The following is a 13,694-nucleotide window of genomic DNA, read 5'->3' on the forward strand; positions in this document are numbered from 1 at the left end:
ATGTGTATGCATATGTGGGTGTGGATTTTGCTCTGTATTCTCCTGGCTTCCATCCCAATATATTATCCTCTGGGTAGAATTAATTCACCTTTTACAAATTAAAGGGTTACATAACACACTCATATTAGGACAGTTGAAAATATACCACTGCTATTGCTTTGTGTGCACATCTTCAGGGGAGCCAGTGCATAATAGTTCTCATATCAAGTTAATGTTCTAAGGCAGGGGTCTGCAAACTTGGCTCTTTTAAGATTTGTGGACTTCAACTCCCAGAGTTCCTCAGCCAGCAAAGCAAAGCTGGCTGAGGAACTCTGGGAGTTGAAGACCACAAGTGTTAAAAGAGCCAAGTTTGCAGACCCCTGCTCTAAGGAAACTATACCTTCCTCTCCTGGCCCTGCCTTTCATCACACTCAATCTGTGAGTTTATCAAGTAGGATGGAGTAAATAAAGTAATCAGATGGTAAAGCTATATTAAATCATATTTCTGGGCAATAAATGCATTTGTTTCTCAGTCTTTGGGTTTCTGTTTAAAAAATTGCACCATTTGCTGATCATAGAAATAAGTACTGTATATTTTATTTCCTTTTGGTTTTTCTCTTGAACCTTCTCCAGCCTCATGTAATCCAAATGTATGGAATTCTAATGACATTGGAATTGATTAGGGTGGTTGTGGATTGTGGAGTTGTAGTCCAGCATAGTTACAAATCCAGGACAGGAGTTTGAATTTGAAGAAAGCCACCTGGGGTACTTCATATCCGGTCACTGAGAGAGTGCTTCCCTTCTGTGATGTCTAATTTAAAAGCTCCAAATACATCTTTCAGAAATTAGAAGATTGCTTTTGGAATCAGATAAAATTTGGGAAGTATTTCACACACAAAAACCCAAAGTAATTGAGATATGCTCCAGTTGTGGCTTCAGAAAACTGTTAGAAGACCACACTCTCTCCCTCTGGATTTGTCCACTATGCTGTAAAAGCAGTTGAGAGTCCCTCTTGAATTTTTTTGTCCAATATTATCCCAGTTCTTTAATCATATAAATATCTTCTTTTTCCCCCTAGATTCCTTTTGACTACTGTAGCTCTCTTGTCCAGCTATTCTATACATTTGCTGCTTAAATCCTCAGGGATTGTTGGTAAGTGTGATAAACCTACTGAGAAACACACAGGAGGTTCAGTTCAGCCAGTCCTTTGCTATATGATACGGCATCTGGCTGTGACTAAATTAATGTACTCAGCTAGAAGATCAGCTGAGACTACATTGACTCTGTCTTGAATTCCATGATGGACAAAAGATGGAATAACTGCTAAATAAATAAGTAGACTGTGGGGCAGTTGCATTGATGCCCTCTCAGCAAACTCAGATCTGAGTGTCTTTTCTATCTTCAGTCAGCTGTATCTGTACATGCTGTTATTTGGCACATCTATTTCCAAAGCTAGGGAACAAACGTCCCAGAGTCACACTGTAGGGGAGATGGGTGGCATAAAAAAATTAATTAATTAAAATAATTAACATAAACAAAGGGAAGTTGTTAGGGTATAATTGCTCTAAGGGTAGAGCTGTTTCAACTTCCTTAAATCTGACTTTGTTGGTGGTTTAACTTAATCTCATCCCAAAAGTTACATTTAGTCTTCAGCTGAATTACTAGTACTTTTGCTAAATGCCTTGATTGTTTCTCCACTTAAGCAGCGGGGAAGAAATCTTCACCATAATAAAAACTGATAAAGACAGAGATTAAAATACATCTCTGACAATTTTGTATGTTTTATTTTAGAAATGTAATGCAAGAATGGCTGTTGTTTTTATTCCAAGTACTTCTGTTATGAGCAAAGGGCCCAGTCCAAAACATGGTTCATTATGTCACTGAAATGGTGTGGGCTCATTCATATGTCTTTTTTTTTTTTTTTTTTTGATATCATGTAGGAATCCGAGCTTATGAGCAACTGGGTTACAGAGCCTTTGGGACACCAGGGAAATTGGCAGCTGCCATTGCTATAACACTACAAAACATTGGAGGTAGGAAGAAACTTGTCATATTCACACCATCCTTTCTAAAAACTGTAAAAGCCTTTTTTAATCTGGATTTCCTAGAAAGCATTGTAGAAGAAGGAATCATGCAGGCAAAAATGCATTCCTAAATAACTTTCCCTCTGGATCTTAAGTGGCCTCTGTCCTCTGTTAACTTCTGTTTCTTTCTTCAGCAATGTCAAGCTACTTATACATTGTGAAGTCTGAACTGCCTCTAGTCATCCAGACCTTCCTTGCCCTGGAAGAGAAAACAACGTAAGTGTCCCCACCTGGGTCTTCCATTTGTCTCTTACTTTTCTACATTTTCTATAGCTTTACGCCATATTCACATTGTTCTGCCTAAGGAGAACAATCCATGTCAGCATCTGTAGTGCATTGAAAAAAAAATGTAATTGGCTGGATTCATGTATATTAAGCTTTGAACAAACACACACACACACACTGTGGCTTCTTGTTGCATGAATTTCATTTATTTCTGTACCATCAGTTACATCAGGGAGTCTTGTTAAATATCTCTGCTCTGCCCTGGGTGCCTATTTTGTTTATGTCTGTCCAATTTAAGTACAAATTGTCTCCCAGGTGAGTGCCAATTATGTTTATTATCTGATCCTGATCCCCAGTTCTTAGTCTTTGCGTGGTCAATGGAGATAAGATGGTAGCTGCAACTGGGTAGCTGGGTAGCTGGGTGGCCAACCAGAGGGAAGCAGCAAAGCAAAGAGGACAGGTGGTTCATTACAAAAGTACTTTTGGATTATTAGCCCAAGACCCAAGGAAAAATGGAGTGTGGGAAAAAATACCATTGCAGAAATGCCTGAATCATACCATACTTTAAACATTTGGGTGCATTTCCTCCCTTCTTGACTCTCAGATATCCATTTCTTCTCCCGTCATTATTCGCGAGCTCTCTGCTTTCCCCGCCTTCTCCTTCCCTGTGGCTCAGCTCCATTTAACATCTCTTTAGTAGTACAGAGATTTATCTCCTCTGGACAATCTGTTACAGGGATTTCACAGCATTAAGCCACTACTATTTTTGATTGACGCCAACGTTGAATAAACCCTCTGCACAGGATTAAACCAAAATGAACTTCCAATCCATGTGTGGTGCTCTACTTCCTTCTGCCCTGGATGTATTAGTCAGATCTGTGTTTCTGCTCATGGGCTGGTTGGGCTTCAGCATACCTTCTACCACCCCAGTGATACTCGAGGCTGTCATTCAGGTGGGGCCAGGTCACTCACATATGGGTCCAATGCCGATTGTGAATTCATCTGGGCCACGCCATCACTGGGGCTGCTGCTGAACAGCCAAAAGAGCCAAACCATGGAGGATTTGCTGAGTCTTGGCTTGTATAAGGAACTAAGCCAGCCAGCAAGAATTTGAGGCAGCGTATTGGCTGTGCTATAGGCTGAAAGCGTGCTGGGGATGTGGCTGGGGGGGGTGGAGTCACGGGTGGAGCATGAGAGACATTAAAAGGTGGAGGGGAGCACTGCATGATAGCGCTGACTATTTTTCTTCTATGTGATTGATGGTTGGAATGTGCTTGAGCGCCGGATAAAGATTGCTACACCCAGAAACCTGGTTTGTCTTTTTTCCAAGCCCTTGTCCAGAACCTGACACCCTAACCAACCCAAGGAAATCTTTCCTCCTGGCGGAAGGGTTAGTTTGGGAAATTAGTATAGCAGTAGGCAAAGAAAGATCCTCTCCCTTGGATGTATGGATCACTCCTCTTTAGGCTCCTCTGAGATGTGGGAAAAGCCACCAGCATATTTGCTTCTGTCCTTCAGGGTGAGATACACCCAAGGCATTCTTATAGAAGTTTTGTGTTATCAGTGGTCTGCTTATCTGGCATTAGTCCCAAGACTGAAAACTCTGAAAATGTACAGGGCCAGCATGACAGCAGAACAGAATATTTCACTATCATTGGAAAATCTTATTTAAAGAAGTTAAAGAAGCACATGTTGATTGCAAAGAAGACACTTGAAAATGTTGAAAATGCAAGGTTCTTGTATTGCCCTAAACAATGATATGGTCTGTTTGGTTTCGGCTTAGACTATGATATGAACCCAGCTATTGTAGGATTGGATCGTGATTTATGAGGTAGTGCAACATGTGCAATCAGTTATTGTAATGCACAGTGTGTGAACCTGATAACTTTGAAAATATATAATATAAGGGGTAAGGGGTGTAATTCTGAAACAAGTATATCTCTGGCTGGATTTGGACTGTCCCTAGTTGCAAAACTGAATACCACAAGATCAGCAGAGGTATCGGCATGTACTTGGAGAAAAGTCGTGCTGGGTGACCTTTAAATACAGCCAATCTAAAAAGCAGGCTAAAGATCAAACTAGGACTTTTAGAATGGAAGAAGAGCAAGAGTTTAACTTCGGAGGAAACAGGATGGGTAAAATAGGTGGTGATTCAGCTTTTGAGATCTATATGATCAGTTTCTGGAACTCAACCTGAACAGGCTGTAAGAGTAAACTGGGGACAAGATCAACCTCCTTTTAGAGCCTGCCTTGGTTCCTCTTGGACTGCTTCTTGTTACGAGAGGTCTTGGCTCAAGACTGAAGGAACTGCAGTTCTGCCTTCTAACCTGTATCTTTCAATGCCGTTCAAGACTAAAAACCCAGAGCTTATTTTCAGGGGACTTCGGAGTCTGTCAGATCCTGATTCAGGGCAAGGATTTCTTTATACTCTGAAATCCTTACAACCAATCCCCTCTCCCACTTCTTAAATATTTGTCCCTGCTTGCTTGAAATGCCTCTCATTTCTTTACGAGTTTCCACACCCACTCTTTTTAATCCCGAAACTTTCCCCGTAAAATAAAATAGTTAATATAAAATGGCCTTCCAAAAATAGTGTTCTTTGTTAGATTATGAAAATTAAGACTGTTCATACCCAGATATATCTGTCTTTAAATATTACATGAGTCATGCAGAATTCTGGTTTGCTGGTTTATAATGTTTCCTTTTCTTCTTAGCGTCATGGAAAAATATGTGAGGTACTGAAATGCTAAACAGCTTTTCCTTGTGTGCTTTTAGACTAGGCCTTGCTTTTAGACTAGGCCTTGCTCTTTGGAAGGAATTTGGTAAAGTTTCCTTAGATTTGGATTAAAGTTTCAAGTACTCAGGTTAGAGACAAATGGGAAGAGAGAGACAAAGAGAGAGAGGTAGATGGACGGACGGATGGACAGATGGACAGACAGATGAACAGAACTTTAAAAAATATAGGAAGTGCCATGATTCAGTGGCTGAGTTTCATATAGTATGTGCTAAAGATTCAAGAATCAGTCCTGTTTCTCTGTCGTGTCCCACTCCTCCGCTGACGGCTGGGTCCGGGAAATCCGAATCAGGCGTGCCTCTGCAGCTCTGCCCAAAGTCCTAGCAAAGTCCTCAGAGCAGGCAGGAGACCAGTAAGTGACTTCAGCAAGATAAGTTTGACTTTTGCCTGACTCAGAGACTGCCAGAAAGTAGATCCTTTATATAGGCCATGGGGTGTGGCTCCATGACTCAGCACTCATTAAGGCCTGCCCCTCCCTTCCCTCTGTAGCCTCCGCCTCTCCAATCTTCTGATGCGAGGGTCACACCAATCAGCTGTTGGTAATAAACCCTCCTCAGGCTCACCTGCTGTGGAGAAGGGGGAGGGGTCTAGCTGCTCCGTTTGCCTGGGCATGGAGTCAGGGCTGGGGCAGGGAGATTCTCCTTCTGCAGTTTGTGTGGGCATGGAGCCAGGACTGGGACCGGGAGGCATACATTCCTCAGTGTGCGGGAGCAGGTAAGAAGGCCCCGGCTGCTCTGAGGGCGGGCAAGACACAACATTCTCCAAGCTATGCTGGCAAAGCTCAGCCTAAATTTAAGGAGCTGATATTGGTAATTTTGTTCTAATTAAAAGAGTGGTCTGACCGATTCGATCCATATAGGAAGACTACTGTCTCAGAGTATTTGCAACCATTGTCTACTAGTCACAGAGAGATTTAATCCTATTGTATGATTCTAGAAAACAGCCTACAGTACAAGGGGATCATGTGACCCCCAAGAACTTCAGTCTCTCTCCCCGCCCCTGAGTTGCTACATAAGTGTTTTAATGTGACAGTGAGGATACATTCTGTGTATCCATACATATTAGTTGTGTTTAATGCATTAGTAGGATTTAATTGTATTAACTGTTCTCCGTGTCTGCTTTTTTGCTTTGGCTGCATTTAGTTTGGAGAGATACCTCATGGTACTCAAAGATCAAATGGCTACAAATGATGTAACTTTGGCTGTGTCATTTCAGGGACTGGTATCTGAATGGAAATTACCTGGTAATCCTGGTCAGTATCACCATTATCCTTCCTCTGGCCCTCATGAAACAACTTGGTAAGTTTTACTTAAGTTCCTTAACTCTCATTTATGAGGATGATAAACACTTTGACTGTCCCATGCTTAATGACTCTGTGGCAAAAGATGGAATTAGTATGAAAAGCAGCATGGATATTGCTGAGTATACGTGAACAAGGGCTTTTGTTTTGCCAAGTGTTTCTAAAAAGCATGAGAATTAACCCCAAAACCACATCCACTGAAATGCTCCTCTTCATGCTATTTACTACTGAAAATTAAAGTATTACTGTACTTTTTGGTCTATAAGACATACTCCCTCCCAAAAGTGGATGGAAATGTCTGTACGTCCTATAGAGTGAATGTCGCCAAACCCGCCCACCCACCAGTCCCCACCTTTCAGCTTCTGCCTCCAAGCAATTTGACTCTTTGCAGCAAACAGCAAACAGCCTGATCAGCTTCAGCACAGCCTGATTTAGCACGAGTAGCTGTTTGGCAGTTGGATCTGCCTCCCGGAATACCACCGATCAGCTGTTCCAGGCCACCACCCATTGCTGCCGCCTATTGCCGCCTCTGCGTTCCCCATTTTTGGCCTCTGGACATTGTATTTTTGGCCTAGTCCAAGTGGCGGCAATCCCCACCACCTGGAATGGGCCAAAAGCGGGATGCACAGAGGCCGAAAATGGGTGCTCGGAAGACACACAGAGACAGAAAATGGAGTGCATGGAGATGGCAATAGGTGGCGGTGTTGATGGGCGATCCCTCAAGCCTGGAACAGCTGATAGGCAGTATTCTGGAAGGCAGATCCAACCGCCAATCAGCTGCTCAAGCTAAATCAGGCTTATGCTGAAGCTGACTAGGCTGTTTGCTATTTGCTGCAAGGAGGCAAAATCCTGGGAGGCAGAGGCAGATTTTTTTTCCGTGTTTTCCTCCCCAAAAGCTAGGTGTGTCTTATAGTCCAAAAAATGTGGTATTTAGAACGGGACAATCTTGGACTTTGCAAAATGGAAAATCAAAGCACTCTTCCTTACTTTCAGGAACACGTGCTTCAAAACTTTCTGATAGCTAGACCTTCTTATAAACAATAATAATGAAAGAATGATACAGAGAGAAAGAGAGATAGAAATTTAGCACAACAGGGAAACCTACAGATCCCTTGCAATGTTTTGTTTTCTCTTGTTCCAGGTTATCTTGGTTATGCCAGTGGGTTTTCTCTCAGCTGCATGGTCTTCTTCCTTATCTCGGTGAGTTTGAATGATGATGGTTTATAAAGTATTTTTTTTTAACTCTATGTAAAATCTATTTCTGATACAGAGCTCTTCATGTTCTATTCAGAAGTTTGATCCGTTAAGTTCAACATGATCTACTTGCAGAAAAATTAGCTTAAAACTGAAATATTAATTAGCAACTATAGGTAGTTCTCACTTAACAACAGGAATTGTAAGATTATAAAGCACAACTTTAGATGACTTGTGTTGCTTAGCAACAGCAGTTCCAGCACTTCTGGTTGCTGTTATTAAGTGAATCCTATACTGTCATTGTATGGTCAGCATTGGTGACCTCCAGCCAGCTTCTCCATTGACTTTGTTTGTCAAAAGCTGGTGGCGAAGTTTGCATTTGGTGATCATGTGAACATGGGATGCTGCAACATCATCATTGTGAGTTGGTTTCTGAGGACCTGGATTACAATTACGTGAATACAGGGGCACTGCCACAGCAGTACAGTACAGTAGTACTTATGAGATCAGTCATAAGTACTACTAATTCAGCACTATCATAAATCGTAATGGTTGCTGAATGAGTAGTTGATAAGCAAGGATTACCTGTACATATACAGTATTTCTATCTTGTCCATCTTTTAAGAGTGGCAAATATATTTTCCTTTGTCCTTTATTCACATAGCAACTTTATGGGAAGGGTTAGATTAAGAGAAAGTTAAGCTTGAGGGCGCCATTGAAACTTTAATGCAAGTCTTTTCAATACAACAGTGTTGATGTTTTGGATTACAACTTTTAATCAGCCCCAACCTATGGTTAGAGATAATAAGAGCTATAGCTAAGACATCACAAAGACTGAGGAAATTTGATAGCTCTGCTACCATGACTTGTCTAAGATACATTACCTGAAATTCTTAACAAAAGATCTTTCATGGTTGGATGTTTTCAAGGATTTATTTGGGGTCTTTCCTTTTTCCCAGTTTAAAAAATATTTAAGAACTTTGCTTATTCATTTGTTTATTTACAAAAATTCTAGTACATTTCAGCCTACCGTATATACTCGAGTATAAGCCGAGTTTTTCAGCACGTTTTTTGTGCTGAAAAACGTCCCCTCGGCTTATACTCGGGTCTATACGGCTTATACTCGAGTTTTTTTTTTAAGCCTCGGCTTATACTCAGTATATACGGCTTATACTCGAGTTTTTTTCCTTTTTCACATTTTACGGACGGAAGCCCTGCGGTGCAGTGAGAGGGCGGGCGGGGAGCCGCCAGCCTTCTCAGCTGAGGAGGAGGTTTCCCCAACCGTAGGTGCCTCATTTCCCACCTCGCTTATACTCGAGTCCCCAGTTTACCCCAGTTTTGGGGTAAAATTGGGGACCTCGGCTTATACTCGGGTCTATACGGCTTATACTCAGTTTTTTTTTTAAGCCTCGGCTTATACTCGAGTATATACGGCTTATACTCGAGTTTTTTTCCTTTTTCACATTTTACGGACGGAAGCCCTGCGGTGCAGTGAGAGGGCGGGCGGGGAGCCGCCAGCCTTCTCAGCTGAGGAGGAGGTTTCAACCGTAGGTGCCTCATTTCCCACCCTCGGCTTATACTCGAGTCCCCAGTTTACCCCAGTTTTTGGGGTAAAATTGGGGACCTCGGCTTATACTCGGATCGGCTTATATTCGAGTATATACGGTAATCTGTTTTACAAGGAGAGAGTCAGGGAAGGAAAAGTATGCTTGGTGCCAACTGCATCTTGAAGAAGATCCAGAATAAATAAACGGAATCAAATTTTAAAAGAGAGGAGAGGTGTTTTATCCTGGCTTCTAAGGGAGCAATACTTCAGGGTATTGATTCCCTATGAAAGCAGCATCTTCACTTGTATGTAATTATTTCTGCTAGATTCTATCTCTATCAAACCAGATATATCGAGCCATTGAATCTGGTCCTAAATCTTTTTCCTTTTGGGTCATCAGGCCAAGGAGGAGGATTTTGCATTTCCTGACATTGCTAAAATTGGACGGTGCTACTTTCTCAAGTGCAGACTGTCACAGTAAATAGCTCGCAAGCAGTTTGCCTCCAGCCTTTGCAATGATGCATCACTATATTCTCACTCCCTTGTCAGAAACACTGATCTATTTCTGGGAAAAGAAGCTTTGTATCATTGTGAGGGACAACAGGAGAAGACAGGAAGTAATGCCAGAGCCCTCATAGGGATGTTAGCATGCATACTAATAAAATACAATTTCAAAGTGCCTACCAATCTTGGAGAAGGGAGTATTTTTTACTCCTCTTCAAGCTACCGTTTCAAGTCAGAAATAGTTCTTCATTTAAATCAGGGGTCCTTGGTGCTCTCTGAGCTGGATTATTTTCTTACAGATGTTTCATTACCCAAATGTGGAAACATCATGATGTTGCCTAGTTCATTTCAACCCTGAGCTACAAATATTCTCCTTTATCAGTAGCTTAAATCAGCTAGTTGCTCCTACCCAAACTGCTGCATTGAAGATATTCATACCCAGTCAAATTGTAAATTTTGCCCTGGATTATAATAAGGACGAGCCCAAAGGGCTTGCTAGCTTGATTTTTTTTTTCTAACACTCCAGTCCTATAAATAATCATAGCTGTGATCTCTTGCAAAAAATAATGGTAGTGCAATTATCACCAGAGCATTTGTGCTACTTACTTCTTGTTTTAAAAAGTTGCAATCTAATGACATTATGGTAAAATGTATTTAGGAAGCTATATAAGTAAATCTCTTTTCTGATATACATTGGTGACATATCATGCTGTTTAAGCTTAGCATGTTTTACACGCTTCATGCTGGTGCAGGGTATGAAGTTCCACTGTGATACCTCCTACCTGGAGACATTTAATTTACTTTTTGCCTGGTGCCTCAGGCAAGCTGCTCAGTGGGGTTTGGCATGGGTTAATGTTCTGTCTCCCTGATTTTAATTTGTATTATTTTACCCTGTTTTTTTTTTTTTATAAAAGTGAATGAATTCAGCAACTGTTTCTCAGCGTGCGATTTTGTTGTGTTTCATTGGCTTTTCTAGGATTGTTTTAAGTTTATTTTATAAAGAAAAACAGTACATATATTTTTAAATAATAAGATTTACCAGAACATACAAGCTTAGGCTGTATATTTGTCCTGCTATCTTTGTATTAAAATCAAATAATTCAAATGAGAGTAGGACAAGAAGCAATGGGTGGAAACTAATCAAGGAGAGAAGCAACTTAGAACTAAGGAGAAATTTCCTGACAGTGAGAACAATTAAACACTGGAATGAGTTGCCTCCAGAAGTTGTGAATGCTCCAACACTGGAAGTTTTTAAGAAGAGATTGGATAACCATTTGTCTGAAGTGGTGTAGGGTTTCCTGCCTAAGCAGGCGGTTGGACTAGAAGAACTCCAAGGTCCCTTCCAACTCTGTTATTCTATTCTAAATCAAATGATAAAATGGGTTTCAAAATCACAAGTTTTGAGAAATATGAATTAGGAAAGTATGTATAGAACTCAGTTATTAAGTTTTACTAATACAAAGATGTGTGAGTATGAATGTGGGCATTTCAGTGGAAAGTGTAGTTCTCAGGATTCTTAAATAAAGTTATAGTAGCAATAGGCAAATTGATCCTTTCCAGATTTCTTTTTAACTCCTATCAACTCTAGTTAGTAAGGCCTATGACAAGGGAATGTGAGATTGGGATACATAAGATAAGAAGGCATCATGTTTCTAGTATTAACATATTATCACTCTGATATGTGCACTTTCGTGCTGGACTTCTCTGACTGGCTGGCATGACCTACTGCAGTCATCCCCAGAAGAGCTAAATAGAATTGTAAGAGGTAGCCAAGAAGCTTCTTCAGGTTCTTCTTAAAACGAAATGTTTTCAAGAACAAAAACAAGAAACGTCCAGTTGCCTTTTGGAAAAGCATGAAGCTTCTTGGATGAGAAGTGAAATGTTTTAAATGAAAAAAACCAAGAAAGTCCAGTTGCCTTTTAGAAAAGCACCTTTGGGACAAGCATGACCTGGATGACTCTCCATAGATATCATTTCTAGTGCTATTCCATCTCCATTCAACCAATCAGAAAAATGCTCACCTTTTTATATTAATAATAATGTAACCTGAATACAGTGCTACCTAGTGCCTGTCATCTTCCTACCGTGGATTGGTTTGGATACCATTTGGGGGATTTTGCAGAAACTTGAAAACACAGAATTACAATCGGGGTAACAAAGTATAATAAATGTTCAGAACAGGATAAAAACAAAAATAGGACAATGGGTAACAGAAATAATAATAAGAACAAAATTAACAAAGACCAACTCTCGCATATCTCAATCAAGAACTTTAGTTTTGTATGGATTTTTCCCATTTTCTGGGCTAAAACTCAGAGGAAGAACCAGGTTCTACAGAAGAACAAACGGATCAGGGCCATCCAAACCTTGTTTTGCAGAGCTGGTGCTGTGACAGAGAAGGCAGACTTCCTGGGTCCCATCAGAATACACTGTTTCATAATAGGAACCCAAAGCATGCCGCTGTGCTATAACTCATGGGACAGACAGAAATCATTGAAGACAGGCAGTTCTGCAGATAAACTGACCCCATGCCATGAAGTACATTGATACTTAAGGCCACCAATCAAAAACTCGTACATAGACATTAGCCATTCTTTCCTCAGTTAACCCAGAGCTACCCAACATAGCTGATTTCTTGCCTAATGTTGAGGTCATCCAGTGAAAATACGATTAAAATATGTGAAGCAGGCAAATGATGGTCCTTGTATTGGGACATATGAGGTTTTATTTCCTCCTCAGGTGAGAACTTATGAGGTTTTATTTCCTCCTCAGGTCATTTACAAAAAGTTCCAGATTCCTTGTCCACTTCTTGACCAGATCAACAGCACAGGGAACCTGAACTACACCTTGGTTAGCACAAGCAGCTATCAAAATGAACACACTACTGTACAGGCCACAGAGGAAGACATTTGCTCTCCAAGTTTGTTCACGCTCAAGTCTCAGGTCAGATGAGTGGATTCGTGAGGATACCAGCAGTAATTAATAATATATATCATTATCCAACCTAGGTGCCATCCAAATGTGTGAATTTGTAGCAATGCTAATGCTAACTGTGGGTAGGAGTTTTGGCCTAATTTCAGGAAGTGTCCAAATTAGAAAATAATTATCAGACCCTGTTAAGTGTATCAGATGTTTACTGTATTGCTGGTCTTTTATTATTAAATGTTAATGGTTGTTCTAGAGCAGAGGTGTCAAACTCAGTTCCATCAAGGGCTGCATCAGGGTTGTGTTTGACCTCGGGGGGGGGGGGATGTGGCCAGCTCGATGTCACTCATCGAGGCTCCAGTTTTGGCTACTATGGCCTCCTGCAGCCCTCTACCAGTGAAAACAGCACTTAGGAGGGCTGCATGCGGCCCACCCAAGCTCCGTTTTCACTGGCAGAGGGCTGCAGGAGGCTGCCGTGGCCAAAAAGTAAGCCTGGGAGAGCTGTGCATGGTCCTCCCAAGCTGTTTTCGCTGGCAGAGACACTGCAGGCCCGTGGGCCAGATCTAAGCACCCTGCAGGCCAGATCTGGCCCACAGGCCTTAAGTTTGATATCCTTGTTCTAGAGCCAACATGATACAAATAATTTAAACCAATCTTCTCCAGGCTGAGATTCTCGAGATGACCATGCTAACTATGGGGGTGGGGGTGGGGGAGAGGTTATATTTATCTAAACTATAGAGGAAGAGTGGTAAAAGGAGAAAGAAAGAAATTAATAGATAGGTGGAAAGGGTAGGAATAAACATGATTGTTGATGAAAGAATGAAAAAGTGGATTTGGGACAGAAGAGTTAAAAAAGAAGAGGAAAGCAAAGAGGAAGCTTACAAAAGTAGAGAAACAGTTTTGAGGATAAAAACCATATAGCCAAAAAACAAGGTAGCAATGAGGAATGAAAGAGATGAAATATAAAATAGGTACAGTAAAGGTCTAAAGGGAAACCCGAAAAAAGCTCAGGACTAAAGTGGCAAAATCATCCTTTAGTGCAGTGGTCTCCAGTCTTTCCGGCTTTGTGGACTGGTGACAGTGGTGGGAGAGAGGTTGGTTTTACACGAGTGGTGGGCAAACACGCATGTGCGTTCAGCTTCA

At 41.2% G+C, this 13,694-nt stretch overlaps 1 protein-coding gene across 1 annotated transcript in view; it reads left to right on the forward strand.

Annotated features, from left to right (window-relative positions):
- SLC38A3 (solute carrier family 38 member 3) overlaps positions 1-13,694 on the forward strand; it is a 146,224-nt gene that overhangs the window by 121,656 nt on the left and 10,874 nt on the right. The window contains exons 6-11 of the mRNA XM_058165807.1: positions 1,058-1,131; positions 1,920-2,012; positions 2,198-2,279; positions 6,298-6,380; positions 7,524-7,582; positions 12,399-12,569. Of these exons, the coding sequence (XP_058021790.1) occupies positions 1,058-1,131; positions 1,920-2,012; positions 2,198-2,279; positions 6,298-6,380; positions 7,524-7,582; positions 12,399-12,569 (562 nt within the window). The remainder of the gene's footprint in view (positions 1-1,057; positions 1,132-1,919; positions 2,013-2,197; positions 2,280-6,297; positions 6,381-7,523; positions 7,583-12,398; positions 12,570-13,694) is intronic.

The sequence above is a fragment of the Ahaetulla prasina genome, chromosome 2 (genome assembly GCF_028640845.1).
Source record: "Ahaetulla prasina isolate Xishuangbanna chromosome 2, ASM2864084v1, whole genome shotgun sequence".
NCBI lineage: Eukaryota > Metazoa > Chordata > Lepidosauria > Squamata > Colubridae > Ahaetulla > Ahaetulla prasina.